The sequence below is a fragment of the Procambarus clarkii genome, chromosome 50 (genome assembly GCF_040958095.1).
Source record: "Procambarus clarkii isolate CNS0578487 chromosome 50, FALCON_Pclarkii_2.0, whole genome shotgun sequence".
Taxonomy (NCBI): Eukaryota; Metazoa; Arthropoda; class Malacostraca; order Decapoda; family Cambaridae; genus Procambarus; species Procambarus clarkii.
In genome coordinates this window covers 3,617,988-3,643,710 of record NC_091199.1, presented here as the reverse complement: position 1 = coordinate 3,643,710, position 25,723 = coordinate 3,617,988, and the positions used below count along the sequence as shown (strand labels likewise).

The window sequence follows — 25,723 nt, the reverse complement described above, 5'->3', positions numbered from 1 at the left end:
GTAGCAGGTACAATGTCACCACTATCACCATAGCAAGTACAGTGTCATCACTATCACCATAGCAAGTACAATGTCACCACTATCACTGTAGCAAGTACAATGTCACCACTATCATTGTAGCAAGTACAATGTCACCACTATCATTGTAGCAAGTACAATGTCACCACTATCACTGTAGCAAGTACAATGTCACCACTATCACTGTAGCAAGTACAATGTCGCCACTATCACTGTAGCACGTACAATGTCACCACTATCACTGTAGCAAGTACAATGTCACCACTATCACTATAGCAAGTAAAATGTCACCACTATCACTATAGCACGTACAATGTCACCACTATCACTATAGTAAGTACAATGCCACCACTATCACCATATCAAGTACAATGTCACCACTATCACCATAGCAAGAACAGTGTCACCACTATCCCTATAGCAAGTACAATGTCACCACTATCACCATAGTAAATACAATGTCACCACTATCACTATAGCAAGTACAGTGTCACCACTATCACCATAGCAAGTACAATGTCACCACTATCGCTGTAGCAAGTACAATGTCACCACTATCACTGTAGCATGTACAATGTCACCACTATCGCTGTAGCAAGTACAATGTCACCACTATCACCATAGCAAGTACAATGTCGCCACTATCGCTGTAGCAAGTACAATGTCACCACTATCACTATTTCAAGTACAGTGTCACCACTATCACTATAGCAAGTACAATGTCACCACTATCACCATAGCAAGTACAGTGTCACCACTATCACTATAGTAAGTACAATGCCACCTATCACCATAGCAAGTACAATGTCACCACTATCACCATAGCAAGTACAGTGTCACCACTATCACTGTAGCACGTAGAATGTCACCATTATCACCAAAGTAAATACAATATCACCACTATCACCATAGCAAGTACAATGTCACCACTATCACCATAACAAATACAATGTTACCACCTGTTACGGACCCGAGCCCAGCGTCCTAGCACGGAGCAGTGACGACAACGCCATCTGCCGGTCAGCTCCCGAAAACCCCTCCAAATGGACGACGCCATCTAGCAAGGGCGGGATATACCGGCCACAGGGGCTGGTTTCCCGTCCTAATCAGCTCGTAACATAGCCGCTGCTGACCTCTGGTGAGGTGACGCTTAGACAGCAACGCCATCTATGGAGTGGATAGGTGGGCGTTTGCGTCTAAGCCTGTAAGTGAGGTGCCCTAGAGTGTAACCAGTACTGATGACGTGTCTGATTACAGAGTCGACCTGGGATTGCTGTAGTGGACGTTGGATCAGTCTACCCAAGGCAGCCGAAGTATTTCCACGAGTTTGCTGCAGAAGCTGTGAGTCACCCCCCGGATGAACACTGTTGTGTTAGCCTGCCTGTCACGTGGCAGTTGAGGAATTGTCGTACCCGGGGCTGACTAGTGGAGAAGACTAGCCACTGGGATGTTGTGGTGAGGAGAGTGATCTGTGGAATCACACGAGGCTCTAGGGCTCGCAACCCTAGTATCGGTCGTGGAGTGGCCTACGTAGCATAGCTGATTGGAACCTGCCAGCTACAGGCTGGATTTGTGGTTGAAGGCCTCCACGACGGTGCACCCAGTGGGACTGTGATTTGGCTGGCCTGTGGCCGGGGTAGACTCGTCTAGAGAATCTAAGGATTCATCGCGAGGCCACGAGAAGAGGACCAAGGGCTAAGCATCGTTGAGCACTGTGGTGCATCCCGTGTCTTCGGAGGAAGACGAATTATTGTAAATAAGAAGTGTAGTAATAGTAATTGCGTGTGACTGTTTATATACTTATTTATGGTGGTGGAATAATTATATATTTAAGTTTAGTGCAGTTTTATCCCTTCCTCTTTAATTTAATTGTGTTACGGAACACACCTCTTGAAAGCCACTACTAACTTGGGGCCGGATACCCAATCTCTATTAACATCAGAGAAAGAACCCAGTTGCGACCCAATAGGGCCATAACACCACCATCACCATAGCAGGTACAATGTCACCTCCATAGCCGTAGCAAAAACGAAGTCATTATTTTCACTATAGCACGTACATATTAATGCTTGTTGGTTGTGGTTGTAATTTTCTTGGTAGCGGGAAGGAATGGAGTACTAAACACCTGTGGCCTTTTCTTCGTTTTACTATAAAGTGATAAATATCTACTGGCCACGAGTTAGCTATCGAGTGAGTGTGTGTACAGTGCTGCTGCTCAAGATGGTCTGACGCTGATCTGCATTGGTGTGTGGTTGTCGGCTGCAGCTCGGGCGAGCACACAAGGAACACCTTGTTCTGAGAGGTGCTGAGTAGGCATAACAAGATCGCCCCCGACATACCCAAGTAATTACACACAGAAATCACAATAGCGTGATGCATCAATGAACAAATCCACAAGAGCCGTGACGAGGATTCGAACCTACGTCCGAGATGATCCCAGACGCTGCCTTAATCGACAGAGCTACGACATGGTAAAAAGAGTTGAAACCGAAGTTCTGCTGAACTTACTGGATCCTGCAGTCTCTCCGAGACACAAACCAGGGTTTTACACATCTCCCCCATGCACTCGAGATATGTCAATAGGCCGTTCTACCTCTTCGCCCTTACTTCATTACACACAGAAATCACAATAGCGTGATGCATCAATGAACAAATCCACAAGGGCCGTTCAACTCTTTTACCATGTCGTAGTTCAGTCGATTAAGGCAGCGTCTGGGATCATCTCGGACGTAGGTTCGAATCCTCGTCACGACCCTTGTGGATTTGTTTACCCAAGTAATACCCAAGCATATTAACACCAAATAAAGCATCCAGCACTTCCACAAACACGATAACATCATTCATATTTTCCAACATCCAGAGGTTTAAAAACACGCAAATCTAACAAAGTTTATTTTATAGATGGCGTCCTACATGAGGCAAATGCAGTGTTTGCAGCCCTAACGGAAACACCCACAAATGACTACCACGATGGTGAAATATGGATCTCAAGAGTACAATCTTTTCAGATGTGATAGGAAACACGGACTACAGGGTTGGGTCAGCCTGTACATCAAAGACACACTCATCTACACTGAGCTGCTAAACAGCAAAAGATATGGTGGAAATGCTGATAATCAAAATAGAGATCATAAATGTAGTTATTGTCCTTGTATATAAGTCACCGGAGGCAAATCCTCAGCAGTTTAAAGACCAACTATTGAAAATAGAACACTGCTTGGAAAACCTTACAAACCCAGCCCCGAACATCATCCTGCTTGGGGACTTCAACCTTCGACACCTGAAATGGAAGCACCTGGCTAATACAGTTATATCAGAAAAAATACCAGGAAGTAGCCTAAATGAACAGGCACATGCAAATGACCTGCTACGGATGTGCAACAGATTTGCCTTATACCAGCAAATAGTAGAACTAACCAGAAAAGAGAACACGCTGGACCTCATTTTCACTAATAATGATAAATTGATCAGAACATAATGATTACAAATACCATAATGTTATCAGATCAAAACCTAATTGAAGTTCTGACAAGCATGGGAAATAGACCTGCACAACCAGTCCCGAGCCCTAAAGAAGGAGAATTCAGCAAATTCTATTTTAATAATAAATGTATTAACTGGGAGCAAATAAACCAATACCTCACAAAAATAAGCTGGGAAGAACAGCTAGAAAATGCAAACCTGAACCAATGTCTGAAAAAAAATTCAGTAGCTCTAGAAATATGCTCAAACAGCATACCCCAAAGAAAAAAAAAGGGGAAGAGATTCAGACTGGAACGGGAACGGCGTTCCCTCTATAGGCGAAGAAAACGAATCACGGAACAACTTGAGAGTCACACCCTATCTCAAGAACGACGAAGAAGGCTAGGTAGAGAAATTGAAACAATTGAACGAAAGCTACAAGAATCGTACAAAATTAAAGAGAGCAAAAGGCCATCAGTGAAAAAAGAGAAATCCGAAATATTTTTTCTCCTATGCAAAATCAAGATCAAAAACTACATCTAGTATCGGGTCCCTGCAAAAGAGAGATGGAACTTTCACAGATAACAACAAAGAAATGAGCGAAATTCTGAGGAATCATTACGACTCTGTTTTCAGCGAGCCACTAAACACATTAAAGATTGATAACCCAAATGAATTTTTCATGGATGTGCTGCCAACATCAAACCATATATCAGATGTCACTCTATCCCCACTGGATTTTGAAGAACCCATTGACAGTATGCCTATGCACTCTGCACAAGGCCCTGATCCCTGGAACGCCATATTCATCAAGAACTGTAAAAAAAACACTATAGCAGGCACTTCACATTCTTTGGCAGCAAAGCCTAGATACTGGCTTTATATCAGACATTCTAAAAACAGCAGAGATAGCACCACTCCGTAAAGGAGGAAATAAGGCAGGGGAAAAAATTACAGACCTATAGCACTAACATCACACACCACACAAATCTTTGAGAGAGTGCTAAGAAATATGATCACAACACACATGGAATCACAGCATCTCCTTATCCCTGGAAAACATGGGTTTAGAATAGGGCGCTCTTGCCTATCTCAGTTGCTGGACTACTATGGCATGGCCTTAGATGCCATGGAAGACAAGCAAAACGCTGATGTAATTTACACAGATTTCGCAAAAGCCTTCGACAAATGTGACCATGGTGTTATTGCACACAAAATGCGTGGAAAAGTAATTACCGTAAAAATAGGCAGATGGATCTACAATTTCCTGACTAATAGAACCCAATGTGTAATAGTCAACAAAATAAAATTCGGACCATCAACCGTGAAATGCTCAGTCCTCCAGGGTACTGTGCTTGCTCCAGTACTTTTTCTCATCTTCATATCGGGCATAGATAGGGACACAATCTATAGCACTGTATCATCCTTTGCAGATGACACTAGGACTTTTTATGAGAGTAGACAACATAGAGAGCACAGCTAACCTCCAATCAGATGTAAATCAGGTCTTTCAATGGGCTACCAAAAGTAATATGGTATTTAATGAAGATACGTTCCAGCTCCTGGGCTATGGAAAAAATGAAAATATGAAAGTAGAAACCACGTACAAAACGCAGTCATATCATAACATAGAACGAAAAAGCAATGTAAAGGATTTGGGTGTAGTCATGTCGGAAGACCTTACCTTTAAAGACCACAATAAAGTAGCCGTCACAACTGCTAGAGTGACAGGTTGGATAACAAGAACTTATCAAACTAGAGATGCTATACCAGTGATGATACTCTTAAAGACGCTAGTGCTCTCTAGAGTGGAATATTGCTGCACGATGAAAGCAGCTTTCGAAACTGGAGAAATTGCTGACCTGGAGAGCGTGCATCTAAACTATTGGGACCGACTAAAATGACTAAATCTGTATTCTCTTGAGCGCGGGCGGGAGTAATATATAATAATTTGCGCATGGAAAATAGCAGAGGGGCTGGTTCCAAACCTGCACACAGAAATAACATCACATGAGACCAGAAGGCATGGCAGGATGTTCAGAATACCCCCGTTGAAGAGCAAAGGTGCAATAGGTACTTATGAGAGAACTTTATCAACATCAGAGGCCCGAGACTGTTCAACACGCTTCAACTACACATAAGAGGCATAACTGGCCGACACTCTCACAGTGTTCAAGAGAGAACATGACAAACACCTCCAAAGGTTACCTGATCACCCAGGCTGTGACTCATTCGTCAGACTGCGAGCAGCCGCGTCCAACAGCCTGGTTGACCAGTCCAGCATTGGACGATTACCGGGCTGCAGGAATGCTAATCCCCGAAAACACCTCAAGACAACCCTGGGCATTCAACACTGCTTGGATCGCTATCATTGTCGTCTTGCTTGATGAACTTCTTGGTTGTGTACCTAACTAACATTTATGTACAGGAGTATTTACCTATAATGTAAATGCCCGAATGCCCTGCCGAAACGCTTTGCGTAAAGTAAACGCTTTGGCTTTAGGCATTGTATGTACTAGCTCTATCTATAAAGCCAACAAACTTTGTAAAATCTCTTTATGTATGTACCTTACCTAAATAAAAATTATTATTATTATTATTATTATAATGGCCGTAAACAAGCTTTGAGACATCCAGCACTGTCTCGGACATGCATGAATATTGAGTACATTCTATAAATATAATTCTAAAACTAAGCTATCCATGGAGCATCATGACTAACTAGCTAAACGTCTGCACAAACTGGAGGCAGGAGGTCCATCTGCTGGTAGAGGCAGAGTAGTTGTAGGATGTAGAGTATTATGACCCCATGTAGCCTGGGTGGAACGAGTCTATCCAGTGAGTTATTCTGCTTTCCGGACCAGAAATAAGGTCAGAGGAAGAAAATATACAATAAACGTCAGTGAATAATTTAAGAATACGAGTAGAAGATGAGCGTCTGATTAAAAGTGACATGGAATGAGATGTTGGTACTTTGGTGACGTGACGTGGTGCTAGCAGGACTTAGTAACGTTACTTGAGTGACAGCAGTCGTCAGAGATGGTAGTACTTTGTTGATATCCTGGAAGAAGGAAGAATATAGTGCCCTGTGTTAGCAGTGGAGTGAAATTTATTTGTTTGCAAGTGTGAGGAAGCTGTTGGAGACACAGTACATCAGTTCTCTGTGATTTGGATATATTAGAGGCGGCCTGGAAGCACGTGTTAGTCACGCCTTTGTGGAACTCTAATCGTGTGCTCCTTCAAGAGAAAGGAAGTAAGCAGGCGTTTCTGTTGTGGAGCCTGTGAGGCGATTCCGTGTACTCAAGTCAGGAGAGCTCCTGACGGCGTGTCGAGACATGTTTACAGCTTGGACTCGGCCAAGATGGGGGGGGGCCCACCACAGTTGGACAGTGCGGTGATGCGTCAAAGGGCGAGATTTAATGCTGGGATATAGTTTAATACTAATGTTTTGTTAGAAGAACATTTTTATAGGTATGGTAATGAAATTGCAGGTTTGTGAGGTAAGAAGTTAATAGAGGAACTTCAAGGCTGGAGAAGAAGTTAATGGAGGAACTTCAAGGCTGGAGAAGAAGTTAATGGAGGAACTTCAAGGCTGGAGAAGAAGTTAATGGAGGAACTTCAAGGCTGGAGAAGAAGTTAATGGAGGAACTTCAAGGCTGGAGAAGAAGTTAATGGAGGAACTTCAAGGCTGGAGAAGAAGTTAATGGAGGAACTTCAAGGCTGGAGAAGAAGTTAATGGAGGAACTTCAAGGCTGGAGAAGAAGTTAATGGAGGAACTTCAAGGCTGGAGAAGAAGTGTATGCTGAACTCTGAGGTAGAGCAGAACTCCATAGTGAGGAGTTGAACTTCAAGCAGTGTAGGGGAGCTACACGTTTCTTTGTGGAACTAGTGGAGGAGCGCCACTGATGTTGGAGTAGGACTTCGTTGTGCAGCAGATTGGGAGAACTGCAGAAGTGCCTTGCAAGATTTCTGGAGGATCTAGAGATATGCACTGGAAGTGAGCCTCTAGGAGCAGTGTTGTATGGTGATATTGTATATTACGTCTTCTATTATATATGTTTTTATGTATTAAATGTTTTATATTTTAGCTTGTTTTTGCTCTTGTCCTGGTGAGATTTCCCAGAGAGCGAGAGAGAAAGAGGGTCACGGCTGCGGAAAGAGAGACAATTGACACTAATTCACTGAAAAGGGGATTTAGGAGATCATTCCAAACAAGAAGAGAGTGGGGAAGTCAAGGCGGCTTAAGTAGGGTGTGTACACAAGACAACGAGGCCAGTTTGGGAGCCGCACCCCTAAATAGGTGACGCTGAACCCCTCTCCAAGATCAAGACAAGTACAGGGTGATCTCCTGGGTAAATTGCAAGCACTCCAGTGTCCATTGTTGATCGACAGACGGTAGCGGGAGTGTGGCTGCTGTGGTTGGCTGTTGTTCTGTCAGGGAGTGGTTGGGGACACTGTCCGCCTGTATGCAAGTAACAGTCTGGTGCAACAACCAGAGCTCCCTTTTGGGTTTAAATCCCCAACCAGTTAACACATATACCTAATGTGAGAACAATTGGGGGAACCTGTCCGGGATTGAATTGACACACCCACACCTTGTCCAAGATTTAACTGACACACCCACACCCTGTCCGTGAGATTGAATTGACTCACACACTAATAGTTGAGTCCAGGAGAGTAGACAGACACATCCTTTGCAGCAGTAGGTAGCCCATGTGACTGCAGGAAGATATTCTCTCTCTGCAACACCCACAGGACAGGATGGAGAAGGTGCAAACATTTGTAGAGTCAGGCAAGCCTGAAGATTTGGAAGGGTGCATCAAAGAGCAGATAGCGGAGAAATATGGCGTCAAAGTGAAGTGAACAAATTGTGTAGTGTAGTGTTAAAGTGAAGTCATCTAGAGTGTCCAGAATGAAGGAGGAAACCTAATTGGGAGATTAGGTTTGCCCCATTGATTTTGTCGCGTCTAGTTTTCCGAGAACTTTTTACAACTGATTGTGACGTGGAACTTGCTGTGGGTGAGAAATGCGTGAGGAATAGGATTGGCTGGGGTGGCAGCTGGCTTTGGATGGGAACTGGCTGAGTGAGAATTTAGTGATTGCTGGGACTGGGACTTGTTAATGTACGTGAGCGTCACGAACGACTCCATAAATAGAGTGACCAACATGAGTCACGCTCAGGAGAACAATCCATTAGCCAGGAGAGAGTCTTAAAGCCACTCGTGATTTTGTGACAGGAATATTTCCATTTGGGGGGAGCCAATTATCCTCCTCTGAGTCCAAATTAACCTCAATAAAATGACAAACCAGCTTCATACTAACGATTTCGTCGGATTCTGTATTGCTATAATCGTTATTCACAATATTTTGGAGGATTCGTTCGAGTTCATGTTGCAAGGGAAGACACTGTAGTGTATTAAAAGAATAAAAACTAAATATTTAAAAATAAATAGAATAAAAACATTTACTAAGGCCTATGAGAAGGATGAACAGGCGATACAGGATATAATTTATAGGAATTGTAAACCGTTCAGTGAAAAAACTAAGAATTCATCTTCTCGTTAATTCCAACAACCCTTGTACAACTTTCCTCAATATGAGAAAAACAATTCTACCTCTTCTGACAAACTGAAATGTACTATAAAGAAAATGCATTAACACAATTGGAATTCTGGAAACTGTGTGCTCCAAAATGTATGCTATATTAGACACCACGAATATTCTGAGTAGACGTCTCACACTGCATTTGCTATAAAGAGTTATTAAGCAGCATCATTCTCAACACCATCCTGAATCGCCGGGACATAGTGAAGGACACCTCAAGAATCATGCGCACCAACAACTGAATGAAGCTTTGTACATTTGAGGCCATGTTCATTTGAGAGCTGACACCAGTATGAATGAAAGTGAATTTGAGTTCGAGCATACAATTGCTTGGATGCCTTACATTGATCCAGATGGAAGATAGCAGACCCAGTAGAGAAAAAAATAGGTGTAGTTAGGCAGCAATCACCTCACCTGATTCTTTCTTGCTCTCTACGATTAAAAGGTTCTTAATCATAGGGTAAAGTGTAACCCAGCTGTATAAATGACCATGTTCTTACATGACATCGTTACGGGCTCATTATATCCCGTGCTAAATGAACATTTCGCTCTGAGTAGCTATATCTAAAATAACAACAGACATGACATCACACTGCAGCAAAATATGTTGCTTACAGAAAAGGTGTGGGGACCACAGAATGAGTTACCGCCCTCCTGGATCAAATCAATGACAAACAAGGAGTCCTTATTCTTATGGACCTAGAAAAAAACAAAGAAAATTAAAGGACACGTTCTGAGGTAGGCTGCAGAAGTACTCTGCCACACGTTGTCTAAAATGTTTAATAAAACCCTTGAGCCAGGAGTCTTCCAAATGCCTGGAAAAGGGTAAACGTAGTCCCAATATTCTTAAAATAGATAGAAAGGAGGCACTGAACTACAGACCAGTGTCAGTGACAAATATTCCTTGTAAAGTGCAGGAGAAAACACTTTCTGTTCCCCCAATAAAAGACTGGTGTACAAGACGAAGAACCAGGCTGGGATAACTCGGAAAACACTGAACTGGGTAAGGGAGTGTCTGAAGGACAGAAAGCAAAGAGTCACAGTCAGAGAGGAGGCTTCTAGCTGGAGGAATGTAACAAATGGGGGTCCCACAAGGCTGTCCTGAGACCGCTGCTGTTCCTATTTTTTGTGAACGACCTGCCCGAGGGAGTGAGCTTAGACATGTCAATGTTTGCAGATGATGAAAAGCTGATAAGGAACGTGAAAACAGATGAGGACTGAAGCAAGTTACAGGAGGACCTTGACAAACTCCAGGAGTGATCAGAGAAAAAGGCTGCTGGAGTTCAGTCTCCACAAGTGTAAGGTAATAAGGATAGGAAAGTAGAGAGGACACCAAAAGGCCTCTACACTATACGGGGAAGGCACTGGGAGTGGACATAAATCCTACATTCACACCGGAGGCGCACATAAACAGGATAACATCGGCAGCATATGGGACGTTGACAAATAATAAAACATCGTTTAGGAATTTGAGTCAGGACTCTTTCAATGCAATCTACACAACATTTTTTCGGCCAATATTGGAATACTCATCTATAATATGGAATCCACACCATCTGAAACATAAGAGCCAAAATTGAAAAAGTACAATGGTTTGCAACAAGATGAGTTTCAGATCTAAAAGAGCTAATAAGCTACGAACATAGTAGCTTATTAGCTAGCTAGTAGCTTATTAGCTAGTTTCACTTGCTAATAAGCAAGTGAAACTAGATCTCACAACCCAAGAGGATAGAAGGAACAGAGGGGATATGATCACACCTTACATGATATTGGTAGGAACAGATAAGCTGGACAACAAAAGCCTCTTTAAACTGAGAGGAAGCAGGAAAAGAGGGCACAGGTGAAGGCTGGAAAAGCAAATGACCCGAAGGGACGCAAGAAAGCTCGTACCCTGTACGGGTAGTTAAGAAGTGAATGCTTTAAGAAAGGAAGTTGTGGAAGCCACCTTCATCCACAATTTTAAACTATCTCATCAAAATGTAGCATAATTAATCGTCCAACATCCAATTATCATGTGGTCTAACATATTCCTAACACCATTTCATTATGTTAGAAATGCTTCTGTAAAGCTATTTCCAACATCCAATCGCCACACATACTACCCTATTCTCAACATTATTCAACTTTGTTAGTGCTGTGTCTGTCTAACTATTACTAACATCCATTCCTCGCATAACCTAGCCCCTCATTCTCAATACCATCCCACTGAGTTAGTGCTGTGACTGTTCAGTTATTTCCAACATCCAGTCCTGGTATAACTTGCCTCATTCTTAACACTATTTCACTCTATTAGTGCCTATTATCATATTCTTAGGAAAGTGCTTTTATATATTGTGACAATAATCTCCTTCAAGAGATTGAGCCTGCTCTTCCCTCCACAATTACGTCGTTACAACTATATAAAACTACTATGGAAGAAATGTCCAACAACGACAACAACACCAGCAAGGTTTGCCAGAGAGCAAAACGTATGCAGCCAGGGACACCTGCTCAGACTCAAACCGCCAAACTACCTGTCTTACTGCCGGCTCCCCGCTGATTGGTCGCCGGTCTGGCTGCAACTGCACTCGCCCCCCCCCCATACTACTTGATGTCTGGGGCCGCCACGACCTCAGTCCTCAGAATATTCCGTGCTTTCACAGTTAACACTTCTCCCTGCTAGACGTAAGCTTTAGCGTATGTATACTGAGAGAGGTGATAGCTTAAAGCCAATATTCCAGCACCTTTCATATACTTGAATATTGCACTTCTTGTTATTTTGTCTTAACGTAACTTTTCATTGTGTCATTTAATTATTCTTATTATTTTGATTGATTGATTTTATTATACGAATTTGTTTGTCCATTTTATTCATGTTTTATTTCTTTAACGTAATTAAAATTCCATTGTTAAAATTTACTTGTGTTTTGTGTGTCTTCTCCTTACCTTGCCACAGACGAAGTTCCAGATTTTCTATTTTTTTTATACTATGTGACGAGGCCATATCTCTAGCTTTGAACAGCCGAACACCAACGCGTTACCGTCACATATTATATGGGGGCCTGTCCGGGAGCTTCACTCAGGTACTGGTGCCAAGTGGTAATTTATGGTAAGCGTATTTAACTTTGTTAACGTAGCTTCATATTCAATTTCATTTTTTATAAGGTGCGGTGTATTGTGCATTACGAGAGTAACATATAGTGAAGGTGAGACAACTTTGGATTACGTGGTGACTGTAGGCCGCAGTCATACTCTTAATTGGTCATCTCTCCTTCCGTGTTATTACTCGTGTTTACCATCTTTGTCCCTTGGATATTTCTCATTTTTGACAGATCATCATATTGGTACCCTGGTACTGTGGTCTGCCCCGGGTCAAGAGTACCCAATCTTCTGCAATCTGACTGTAGGAGGACAAAGAGGGCCATAGTTCCTCTAGCTCGAACTGTAGTTGCTGAATTGGGACCTCAGCAGCAGTTCTCGTCACCAGTTGACACCTCGCACCCCTACACGTCAGTCAGAGATGATGATACATACAACGGTAGGGAATTAGCTTACTTTTTCAGAGCACAAAAGTTCGCTAATTCTGTAAGTATCATATTAAATTCAGTAGGAAAAACTTGCTTTATGTCCTATAGAGACTTGGCAAGGTATGCCTACATCCTTGGACTACCAATTTTACTTTTGAGGCAATTAACTGTTTCATTTGTTTTCGAAACTCTGTTTCATTTGTTAGTAGGATTTTCTTGCCCTTATCCTCTTACATGAGTACCGGGTACAAGATTTCCTGCGCCCTTGATTTAATTTAATCATTTAACATCTTTTACTTAACTTTAATTGGTAAAGATCTCACAGGATAGGTATCAGTTGCCACGTTGTCCTGTTTCTGACATTCACTATTGAATATTCGTGTACCTTTATTTGCTAATTTCACCATGTTTCGTCTCCAAGCTTTCCGTGCAAATCCAGCAGGTGAGATAGGGACTTTAAGTCGTGCCAAGAAGACTGAATTACAAACTCTTGCACATGAGTATCAACTAGAAGTTCCCTACCAAGCCAACAAAAATGACCTACACAACCTGTTGCTGGATTACTATTTAGAGCAAGGTAAGATAGACTCTGAAACTCATGAAACTTACTATATTGCAGAAAAAACTGATTTGGCAACGCTGAAACTCAAACTAGAGCTGGCCAAGATTGAACGTGAGCAGCAAAGAGAAGCAGCTGCCATACGAAGGGAAGAACAAGAACGCGAAGCTACTTTGAGGAGAGAAGAACAAGAACGAGAAATCACCCTCAGAGAACGTGAAACTACTTTGAGGAGAGAAGAACAAAAACGAGAAATCACCCTCAGAGAACGTGAAACTACTTTGAGGAGAGAAGAACAAGAACGCGAAGCTGCCTTGAGGAGAGAAGAACACGAACGTGGACTCGCCCTCCACGAACGTGAGGTCGCCTTGCTCCATGAACGTGAGAGAGTACAGCTTGAAACAAAACAACGCGAGTTGGAGATACAACGCGAGCATGACAAGCAACAAGCGACTCTGGCTCTAGAGTGTCGTCAACGCGAAATCGCCTTGGAAACTTCACACTTCACTCAACGCCAGCAAGCTACTGCCAATCTTCCCGTCAGTTTTAATATATCACATGCAAGTAAGTTAATGCCATCCTTTGTAGAAGCAGAAGTTGATGTGTTCTTTACCACCTTTGAAACCCTTGCTAATCAACTCAGTTGGCCTGTCGACCAATGGGCCACACTTCTCAGAGTCCATCTTACAGGTAGAGCTGCAGTCACACTCAGTACTTTGGCGTCTGAGAATGACTACCACACTCTGAAACAAGCAGTGTTGGACGCCTACCTCCTTTCCACAGAAAGTTATAGAAGGAAATTCCGTGACCACCTGAAGGCAAGTACCACTACCTTCCTCGAGTTTGCTAACACGAAACGGAGGTATTTCATGAAATGGCTGGAAGCAGCACATGTCTTTACTTTTACAGAACTCGTCAACCTGATGCTTGTTGAAGAATTCTTGAGACGTGTGCCGCCTCCTGTCCGCCTCTACTTAGCAGATAAAGAAGAAACCGACTACCTGAAGTGTGCTAAGTCGGCTGACACTTACAGCCTCATCCACCGGCTGACACCCGAACCATCCTCCAGTAAGAAGTCGTGGTACAGTTACGAGAAAGTGAGCCCCGATCAAGCTGGTTCACAACTGTACTGCAAGTATTGTAGACTCTATGGACATACCATAGACAAGTGTGGTAAGTCTCAATACAAGGGAACCACTGACCAACAAAAACCCAAACCAACTCCTCCTAAGTCCGGTAAGCCTGTGATGAATGTTGGTGTTAATGTTAATGATCTTTCTCTTTTCAGTAACCACCTGTATACTGGAACTGTCTCTGCCAACGGTTCAAATCCGGAGGGACGTTTCAAATTGAAGATCTTGAGGGACACAGCGGCTCTTCAATCGATCATCTTGAAGTCGGCTGTGCCCAACATCACCTACACCGGAGAAACTGTCTTCATCACTGACCTCACTGCTACCACTCCATACCCTCTCGCCAGAGTCCACCTGGATTGTCCCTACGTGAACGGGGAAGTCCAAGTCGCCGTCAGGGAAAAGCCTTTTCCCATGCCTGGAGTGCAACTTCTCCTAGGCAACGACTTGGCAGAAGACCTGCAACCGACCAACCTGATCGTCATGGACAAACCCCAGGTGTGTAACTCTGTGCCAAGTAACCCTATTCTAGAGTATGTTCCAGCAGAGGTTCAAGAGAGTGATGAAGTTTCTCCTCCGGTTCTCGTGACCACCCGTGCACAAGCCGCACGTCCACAGCCAGCTGACTCTACTGCTACCGCTGTCCCTCAAGACCCTCAGAAACTCCCCCCGCATCTGACCAAGTTGGAGTTCCGTAAGTTGCAGAGGGAAGATCTTACTTTAACACCATTGTTTTTCCAGGCTGAGACTCAACCCCACAGTATTCCTGGGTTCTTCCTAGAGAACGACTTGCTCTACCGCAGATATAGACCCAGTAAACTGAAGGAGGAGGACGATTGGGCCAACATCGAACAACTTGTGATTCCTACCAGCCTGCGGCCCACTATTCTAAACCTGGCCCACGGAGCGCTCTCCCACTACGGCTTCAACAAGACTTACCATGGAATTCGTCAAGACTACTACTGGCCAGGTATGGTAAATAACGTCAAACAGTACGTAAAACAGTGTCATACATGTCAGATGGCAGGCAAACCGAACATCTCCATTCCCAGAGCGCCACTGATTCCCATACAGGTGCCTGCGGAACCTTTCCACAGACTCATAATAGACTGTGTTGGTCCTTTACCTCGGACCAGTTCAGGTAACGCCTACATCCTAACCATCCTGTGTCCTACCACCAGATTTCCCATAGCAGTTCCAGTGAAGAACATCACGGCTGCTACGGTTATAAAACATCTATTGAAGATCTTCACTCAATACGGATTTCCCAGGGAGATTCAGAGCGACTGTGGTACCAACTTCACCAGTGATCTCTTCAAAAGGACACTGGAGGAGTTCAACATCAAACAGGTATTGTCCAGCCCCTATCATCCTGCTTCACAGGGTTCTCTTGAACGTAGTCATCAGACAATCAAAGCACTCTTGAAAAAGTTTTGTAGTGAAACCTCTAAGGATTGGGATAAGCAGATTGACCTTATAATGTGTATTTTCAGAAGTCTCCCCAATGAGTCCCTAGGAGTATCTCCTTATGAGATGCTCTACGGCCGTAAGTGCCGTACTCCCCTTAAGGCTTTCAAAGACTCTCTCCGAGATGCCACCTTCAGTGAGCATCAGAATGTGCCCCAGTTTCTTCAAAACCTTCAACACATTCTAGAGAGAGTCCACCGTTTTGCCCATGATAATCTATTGAAAGCCCAGGAGAGAATGAAGACTCATTATGACCAGACCAGCAAAGTAAGAAAATTCAAGCCGAGAGACTTCGTCCTTGCATATTTCCCTATCCCAGGTTCACCTTTACAAAACAGGTTTTCAGGACCCTACTGCGTCAAAGAGTGCAGGAATTACAACTACGTAATAGAGACTCCAGATAGGCGGCGGAAGAGCCAGCTGTGCCACGTCAACCTCCTGAAGCAATATAATGGTACTCCTCCCACTGTCCTGACTAACTGTTCTACCTTCACAGAACCCTACATCCACAGTGAGACCATCCCAGCTTCTCCTCCCGAAAGCACTGACAAGGAGTCAGCGCTTTCTAATTCCGAAATCCTTAATGATCTTCCCAAATGCTTTCAGGATAATAATCGTGCTCCTTTGCCCTATTCTAATTCCACTCTCACCTCGTCAGATAAGCCCTTCATCCTCCATGTCGACGCCAGTGGTACCGACGTTGGTGGTGTCGCGATGCAGCAACGAGGCGAGGAGAATACACCTGTCAGCAACTACTGCTACAAGGAACTACGGAACAATTGGCAAGGAGCTACTATCCATCGTCCTGAACCTCCAACACTTCGCTCCGTACCTACAAGGCGCCAGGTCTACCACCATCTTCTCAGACCACAACCCTCTCCGCTTCCTACATCAAGCCCAATTCACCAACCAGCGTCTTCTACGATGGGCTCTGTATTTACAAGATTTCAACCTGGAGATCCGCTATATCAAGGGTTCTGACAACACCATAGCCGATGCCCTCTCCAGAGTTTATGAAGTAGAAGCGACTCCATCCATTACTCCACCACATAACGACGTACTTCTTCCAGAACCGCAGGCTTCGGGGGAGAGTTGTGACAATAATCTCCTTCAAGAGATTGAGCCTGCTCTTCCCTCCACAATTACGTTGTTACAACTATATAAAACTACTATGGAAGAAATGTCCAACAACGACAACAACACCAGCAAGGTTTGCCAGAGAGCAAAACGTATGCAGCCAGGGACACCTGCTCAGACTCAAACCGCCAAACTACCTGTCTTACTGCCGGCTCCCCGCTGATTGGTCGCCGGTCTGGCTGCAACTGCACTCGCCCCCCCCATACTACTTGATGTCTGGGGCCGCCACGACCTCAGTCCTCAGAATATTCCGTGCTTTCACAGTTAACACTTCTCCCTGCTAGACGTAAGCTTTAGCGTACGTATACTGAGAGAGGTGATAGCTTAAAGCCAATATTCCAGCACCTTTCATATACTTGAATATTGCACTTCTTGTTATTTTGTCTTAACGTAACTTTTCATTGTGTCATTTAATTATTCTTATTATTTTGATTGATTGATTTTATTATACGAATTTGTTTGTCCATTTTATTCATGTTTTATTTCTTTAACGTAATTAAAATTCCATTGTTAAAATTTACTTGTGTTTTGTGTGTCTTCTCCTTACCTTACCACAGACGAAGTTCCAGATTTTCTATTTTTTTTTATACTATGTGACGAGGCCATACCTCTAGCTTTGAACAGCCGAACACCAACGCGTTACCGTCACAATATCAACCCAATTAAACCTAAGCTAACCCAACCTAACCTAGCTTAACCCAATTTAACCCTTAATGCAGTCTATTCTTAAGAATGTGTTTGTTTTGGGAATTAATCCTGTACCTGGACGATCAAATGCATTATATTCTTAGGAAAGTGTTGTTTTTGGAGATCAACCCAACCGATCTGGGCCTAACGACCTTTGACCTAGCCTATAATACCTGGGTTTGAGTTAATTTTGCCAACATATTCTCAGGAATGTGCTAATTTTGGATATCTGCTCATGCTACTTAATCTAACCTGCCATGAAGTATCCTCTAATAGAACATTGTGTTGGTAATGTATTTGTTTTTGGACATCAACCTATTCGACCTGGATGTAACCTCACATACCTGGATCTGGACTCCATTTTGCATCATATTCCTAGGAATGTGAAAATCTACACTATATCTATACCTTCTATTGACGTAACCTAATTTTCCTTAACCCTAATCCATAACTGGGTTTACTAAACAATTCACACAGAAATCACAATAACCTGATATATCAAATGACAGCATTTGACATTTGTCTCGGGAACATCCCGTACGTAGGTTCGAACCCTCATCAAGGCTTTTGCAATTTGTTCATAGGTTTGCTATTCTTAGAAAATATATGTCCACACTAACAACATATTGGGAGGTTGATAGGGATTCCTCCGCCTAACATCGAAATTATGCTATATTTTTAACGTAAAACTTATTATTTATCACAAATTATTCAAATTTACCCCATTTACCATAATTTTCCACAAGTCATATATATTTACCCCTTAATAAGAAAATCTAGTTTTTTTTTATTGGTCTGTTTACATGTAAAAGTTTAGAGAATAATAATATTTAAAAAATATATTGTTATTTCAAGATTAGGTGGGGGTACCTCGATCAACCTTTCTATATGTTGCTAGCTTGGATATACATTTTCCCCCTAAGAATAATAAACCCAGTAATGGATTAGGTTAGGGAAAATTAGGTTGTGTGAATTGAGTGCAATATATGAATATAGTGTATGATATCACTTTCCTAAGAATATGATCCAGGTATGAGAGGTTAGGTTATGGCCGGTTGAGGCGATGTCCAAAATCATACACATTACCAAGAATATGGTGTATTAGAGGTTACATCAAGGCCAGTTAGGTTCAAGTTGATTAAAATGATATCCAATAACAACACATTCCTAAGAATATGTTTGCAAAATGAACTTTCCTAACACTAACAAAAATACACTTGCCTAAGAATATGGTGTATTAGAAGTTATGTTGATGATGTTGGAAATAATTTGGCGGTCACGATATTTGCAGACTGAAATAATATTAAGAATGAGGGTAGATTATGCTAGGGATGGATGTTGTAAATAGATGGACACAACGCTGAGTTGAATGGTGTTGAGAATAGGGAAGGCTGAGTAGAGATTGAAGGTTGGAAATTGCTACACGGAAGCAGTTCTAACAGAGTGAAATGGTGCTAAAATTAGGTTATACAGCATGGTAATTTGATATTGAAAATAGATAGATGGTAAAGTAGGCAAAGTTTTGATATAATAGGTTAAACCTGTAAATTTAGTCAAGCTTAGCTTGGATTTTGTTGACCAGACCACACACTAGAAGATGAAAGGACGACGACGTTTCGGTCCGTCCTGGACCATTCTCAAGTCGACAATCGACTTGAGAATGGTCCAGGACGGACCGAAAAGTCATCGTCCCTTCACCTTCTAGTGTGTGGTCTGGTCAACATACTTTAGCCACGTTATTGTGACTCATCGCCTGCTTAGCTTGGATTGTGTTGGATTGGATAATTTTTGATAAATTTAAAGGCATTCACTAACATCTGGCTAAATTTAAATGGAAGTTCTTTCTATTTAGCAAAATTTAGTTTTAGTTGCATTTAGCCTAAGGGAGATGCAGGATCTTCAGTCTGTAGTGTGCATACATAAAGAAAATGCTGTAGAACATGCAGCACAATAAGTGTTAATTTAAATGATTTAAATAGTTTTTTTTTTCATTTTAACATATCCAACCAGTTTGACCAATTCTTGTTTTAGACAGACTTCCCCAATCTAAATGCTTTAGTACCAAGCTTTTTTTTACCTATAAGGTTCTTCAGACCCATAATTATCCATTTCAGGTCTATATTATTCGATCTAATCAATTTGTATATATTTATTTAAATATATACAAATAGATAAATTGGGTTCATGAGAGTGCATAGAATTGATGTTTTTACATTCTTGCAAAGCCACTGAAACGCATAGCATTTTGGGTAGAAATGGTTCCGGCATTCCTGTGTGGTACCTGCGTTTTGTATGGTTCCTGGGCTTTGCTCAGAGTATTTATAAATAGGTTATATTTTGACTCACTGTTATTATCCTGTGTTACGTCACGCATCTCTAGGTTCATGTCTCACTATATGGCAAGTCCACCCACTATTTCTGTATCCTCTCTTAAGCTACCTTAAGCTTATTTGCTGGAGTTTATTTGACTGACAAATTTCTGTTTAATTTAGTTAATTGATTCAGAGGACTGAATATTCAATCAATAAAGTCAAGTATGGTTCCATGACTGCAGTGGGTTCAGTGACATTGGTCGCAGTGACTTGTAGCTATTTAGACTACTGTTCACTGATTTGCCAATGAGGCCTAATGAACACATCTTCAGCTTTAAATGATGATATTAAGATCAACCTCTGTTGTTATAGTCAGCTGTATTCTCCGTAGTATAATGCTACTGGAGTTGTATAATCAGCTGACAAATATTGATTTCTACTGGTAATGTTGGTCTGCAGGCATAGGTATACTCAGGCAAAATTCTGGGCCGGATAGTAATTTGCCTCCTGCAGAATTTAACATGGTTATGCCCTGATATTTAGTAAGGCTACCGATGAACTAATGGCAGTAGTCTGCACCTGCAAGGATTCCGAAGTCGGTGAGGTGATCAGACTTAATTTTATCTGACAATTTTATTCCTCTGTTTCTCAGGAATTTGGCAGTAGCTCTCAGACCTTGCACTTGTAGGTCTGCTGGTATTTTGTCCACCACAATGGCTTGTACTTGACAGACGTAGCTGCCTAATCGTTCTGATGGTTGTACCACCTGGTAGTCTTGTGGTCCTGCATCTGTTATAAACCCTGAGATATTGATTGTCATCTGGGTTACAGGCTTTAATTGTAGTTCATCTGCCAACCTTTTAGTGTCATAAGTTCTCTGGGACCCTTGGTCAAACAACCCACGGGTATGGACCTTAGCCCTCTTATTCTGGATAATAATTTGGGCAGTAGGCAAAGTCGCATTGCTTTTGGACCCTGCCGATTGGACACTAGTTGTCTGGTGCACCTTGCAGTACTGTACTGTGGTGGGAATGCTATCTTCCACCTTGGGGTTTGGAGACGTTGTTTTGGTGTCTCTGCACAATGCTGCATGGTGCTGACCCTTGTTACACCTATTACAGGTGTGTAATTGGGTCTGACAGTCGAGGATGTTGTGTTTCCTGAGGCACCTCGTGCAATGTTGCAAATCTTTGAGTCGCTCAACACAGGCGTCACTATCAGGAAAATTAGGCCTTTGGTACATTGAATATTTCTCTTGGCAGAACAAACATGTTCCATAACTAACAGTACCCTTTGGAGTCACCGTCTTGGGTGACACAGTAACTACATGCTTGGAGGATCCCAATGCATATATGCCCAGACTTCCACTGTTCCACTTTGGTGTTGACTTGTATTGTCTAGATTGATCTGGAGTACCTTTGGTGCTTTGTGGATTACTATTATTGGTTTCTGAAGGTTTACTTGGTGGTTTTAATTTGTCATGTGTTCGTAGTTGATGAATTACTGAACGTACACCTCAGATATTTAATTTAAGGCTAAGAGACTTTTATTGTAATGAGCACTCATTTGTCTCAATATGTCCCTAGGTATTTTCACCTGGACAATTATTTTTAAGACCCACTCAGCCCTGTTTGTATCTGCTGTCAGGCTGAGGACTTTGATCATGAATCTACCTCCAGCTTAAAGACTTGGAGTGAATGAGCTGAAGCCTCCGGTGAGGATCAATGCAATAGCTCATGTAGTAAAGGTGATGTTCTTACTTCTGGATCAGCATAATTATCCTTGAGGAGTTGTACTGCGAGGTTATAGCCGTCGTTAGTTAACTTCAGATGGGATACTTCTGTTTGAGCCTCACCTGATAATTGACCTTGAAGATAAGAGAATTTACTACTCCTAGGTAAAGATTGTTTTGAGTCCACAAGGTCAACGAATTTGTTTCAAAATTCGTCTCAATCTTCCTCGTCTTTTCCTGAGAAAGTGGGTAAATTAATTGGAGGGAGTCGAGCTTCAGCTTGACTTGTATTGGATGAAACTGTTGTTGTTGTTGCCTTGTTATGGGCAATTATTCTGACGTAAGGCTGTAATGTGGCCTGAGTGTGATCTTCATAACTCGCTAGATCAACCATAATGTCGTCTATTTCTGTTTCTGATAAATTAGTGTTGGCAAGTTCAGCCACATATGTCGCTGTTTGGCATTTGATTTGCTCAAATTTACCTGCAGCTGCATGATAATAGCTTTCCAGGTCAGCATAATCAACTGGAGATTGTTGTGACAAATCCTCACATTTTTTTATCTATCATGTTAAGTGGCCTTTAAGACCTGCAAGGGTTCTTTTCATTCTTCTTGCAGTATCCACACTGGCTAGCTGGTTAAGTCTTGTGGGGTTTGTACTTGGGTTGCTCATAATGCTGAACAAGTACTGAAGAAGTAGCCTAGGGTAAAATTCTGCTGTCACTAGGCTATAATCCTACCTCTTCTACAGGTTAGCACTTAAAATTTAAGTAGGCATCCTTCAGTCTAAGACTATGGAGTTGTGCCCTGACAGGGCGCAAAGCCTGGGTAGGTAGATATGGAGGAGAAGCTGTTACCCATGCAGCAGGTCCCCCCTCTCAACGTTGCTGAAATTATCCAATAAAAAGGCAAATGCCAATACGCATGGTTCCAGCAACGTCGCAGGAGCTGCCAGAACGAGGTCGACGTCAACAACGAACTGCCTTAGGAGCTCCAGATTTTTCCTCGAGATTGACTCCTGAAGCCTTTCCCTAAAAAGGGGTATGACTGCAAGGCAGCGGAGGTTTAAAATCAGGGTTTTCCTTCCCATAGATTGGCTGCCTTCCCAGGCTATCGAGTCCCATCTACCCGGAGCAGCTGGTTTTAAGGCGCCAGAGGCACGCCAGAGGCACGCCCTCGCCCCTTCTCCTGTCGGTAAAAGCAGTTCCGCCGGACTTAAAAACTAAGCCACCCGTGCAGGCCAGGAGTTGGACTTGGTTGTCAGAGGCTATTGGAGACGCGTGCCGTATAGGAGCATTTTATAGGTCATGGGAACTCGTCCCCCATTACCACCCCCTGGCTATGACAACCCCTTGGAACCCCTTGGGCACTTAAAATTAATACACATTATATATATATATATATATATATATATATATATATATATATATATATATATATATGCGAACAAGCCTGAATGGTCCCCAGGACATATGCAACTGAAAACTCACACCCCACATATATATCCTCGTTTTTTTTTTGATATATATATATATATATATATATATATATATATATATATATATATATATATATATATATATATATATATATATATATATATATATATATATATATATATATATATATTCGAGTCTCCTGGTGGGAAAGTGTTCTAAAGTTATATATATATATATATATATATATATATATATATATATATATATATATATATATATATATATATATATATATATATATATATATATATATATATATATATATTGTAACGTCTTTCAGATTTTTTAGTTGTTTCGCTGCTTCTTTGAGTCGTGGGGTTAAGATTGTAGATGAATATGTTCCTCGTTTTTTCCCTGCTTCTGCAAGTAGTTCAGCTTGAAGTGTGTCAGTGGTGATGACTTTTTTGTTGTCTTCTAGCTTATGGATATCGTCCAGAAGCATTTCGATTTCCAGGCGTTTTTTATGCATCTTTGGTTTAGATAAGAATTGACAATTCAGACCAAGATTTAAGAGGTCTCGTTGGTCCTGGGTAAGATCATAAGAAGTCAGGTTAAAGTAGCCATCTTTAGGACGAGGGATTTTTAGCTGTCCACCGTTTAGGGATGTTAACTTACAGAGTGTCTTTGTTTCTACAAGAGTTTTATGTTGTTGTTTCAGGTTAAATAGTTCACTGTTGATGGTTTGCTTGAGTTGGATAGGGATGTCGTACTGGGTCCATTTGTTTAACAGATGCTCCGCCTGCTCTATAAAGGTTTGGAGGGCTTCCTTCTTCTTGTTTAGTTGATGCCGAATGAGCTCTTGCCTATACCTATAGGTAAACTCTGTATTGCGGACTGCTGGGTCATGTGGGTTTATATTGGTGTATACTGGCAGCAGGTTTTCTTTCAAACATGTTTCATTGAATATGACCGCATATTCTGTATTTATTATTTTCTGGTTTAGGGCTTCTATCCCTCTAACTATTTTCTTAGCATCAGGGCTTAATTGAAATAGGAGTTCTCCAAAACTCATTTTCGTACTTTTAAGGTAAAGAAAAGAAGTGATTTACTATAGAGTGTATTACACTTATTTGTATAATTTGCACGACGTTTCGAACCTCCATGGTTCATTCTCAAGTGAACAGATCTTACAATACTAGTTGATTTTATACCCGCATTAGGTCAGGTGATAATACAATGAAGGTGAAAACATGGGGGGATACATAAGGGATAAACATAGGGGCTGCAGAAGGCTTATTGGCCCATACGAGGCATCTCCTATCTAAACACAAAGATTAATCCAGTGTAATTGGCCTGTTATGTTGGACATTGTCTTCTGTGTTGGCATCGATATGTTCTTGTCTTGTCCTTACTCTCATGGTGGGTAGAGTAAATAGTTCCGTGATTTGGGTGTTCATGGTAGGTCGCTCTATTCTTATGTGAATTGCCTCAAGAATTTGTAATCTTCTTGAATCTTGGGTTTTGTCTATTATGCAAGTATTCTTGTTCAACATTTCTCTTGTTAGAGTAATGTCATGGGCTTGTCTCATGTGATTCCTAGGGGCACCAGATTGAAGATGGCATGTCAAACGCCTCGTCAGCTTGGTCGACGTCATACCTATGTACTTACATTGAAGGTTACATCCTTCGTGGGGGCAAGTGTACATGTATACAACGCTTGACTGCTGTAGAGGGTTCTCCGTCGGCTTCGGGCTGTTTTTGATAAGGAGTTCGGAAGTCTTCTTGGTTTTGTAGAATATTATCAGGTTTATGTTTTGGTTAGGAGTAGTGCTTTTTACTCCTTTACGGATTATTTCTTTCATTATTCTTTCCTCTTTTATATGTTCACTGTGCATGGTTGATTTGTAATATAATTTTATTGGGGGTGTTGTGGTTTCTGTTCTAGGTTCTGAATTATACCAACGGTCCAAGTGTCTTCTTATAGCAGCGTTTATTTCCGCGTTGCTATATCCGTTGTTCACCAATACCTGAGTTACTCTTTCAAACTCTCTACTCACGTTGCTCCATTCAGAGCAGTGGGTAAGCGCTCGACGAATATAAGCATTGAGAACACTGGCTTTGTATCTTTGGGGGCACTCACTTCTACCGTTCAGGCATAATCCTATGTTGGTGGGCTTGGTATATACGTTGGTGCTTAAAGAGGTTCCTGTTTTTGTTATTAGTACATCCAAGAATGGCAGACTGTTATTTTCACTATTTTCATGTGTAAATCGGAGTACTGACTCTCTCTCTAGGTGTCTTTTTAGGTCAATTAGTTCATCTGAGTCTTTTACTATTACGAATATGTCATCTACATAACGGCAGTATACAGTTGGTTTTTGTCTGCTACTGAAGACCCTATCTTCGATGGTTCCCATATAAAAATTAGCAAATAAAACTCCTAAGGGGGAGCCCATTGCTACTCCGTCTATTTGTAAATACATGTCTCCTTGTGGACTGATGAAAGGGGCTTCCTTTGTACATGCTTCGAGAAGACTTTTCAAGTGTGGCTCAGGTATGTCTAATTTGGGGGTGCTCTCGTCTCTGTATACTCTGTCCAGTATCATTCCTATGGTTGTGTCGACTGGGACGTTGGTAAAAAGGGATTCAACGTCCAGGGAAGCGATG

General features: G+C 42.0%; 1 protein-coding gene across 1 annotated transcript in view; it reads right to left on the bottom strand.

Annotated features, from left to right (window-relative positions):
• Positions 1 to 20,444: 20,444 nt before the first annotated feature.
• LOC138351570 (uncharacterized) overlaps positions 20,445 to 25,723 on the bottom strand; it is a 19,157-nt gene continuing 13,878 nt past the window's right edge. Inside the window, exon 2 of the mRNA XM_069303363.1 lies at positions 20,445 to 21,388. Within this exon, the coding sequence (XP_069159464.1) occupies positions 20,445 to 21,388 (944 nt within the window). The remainder of the gene's footprint in view (positions 21,389 to 25,723) is intronic.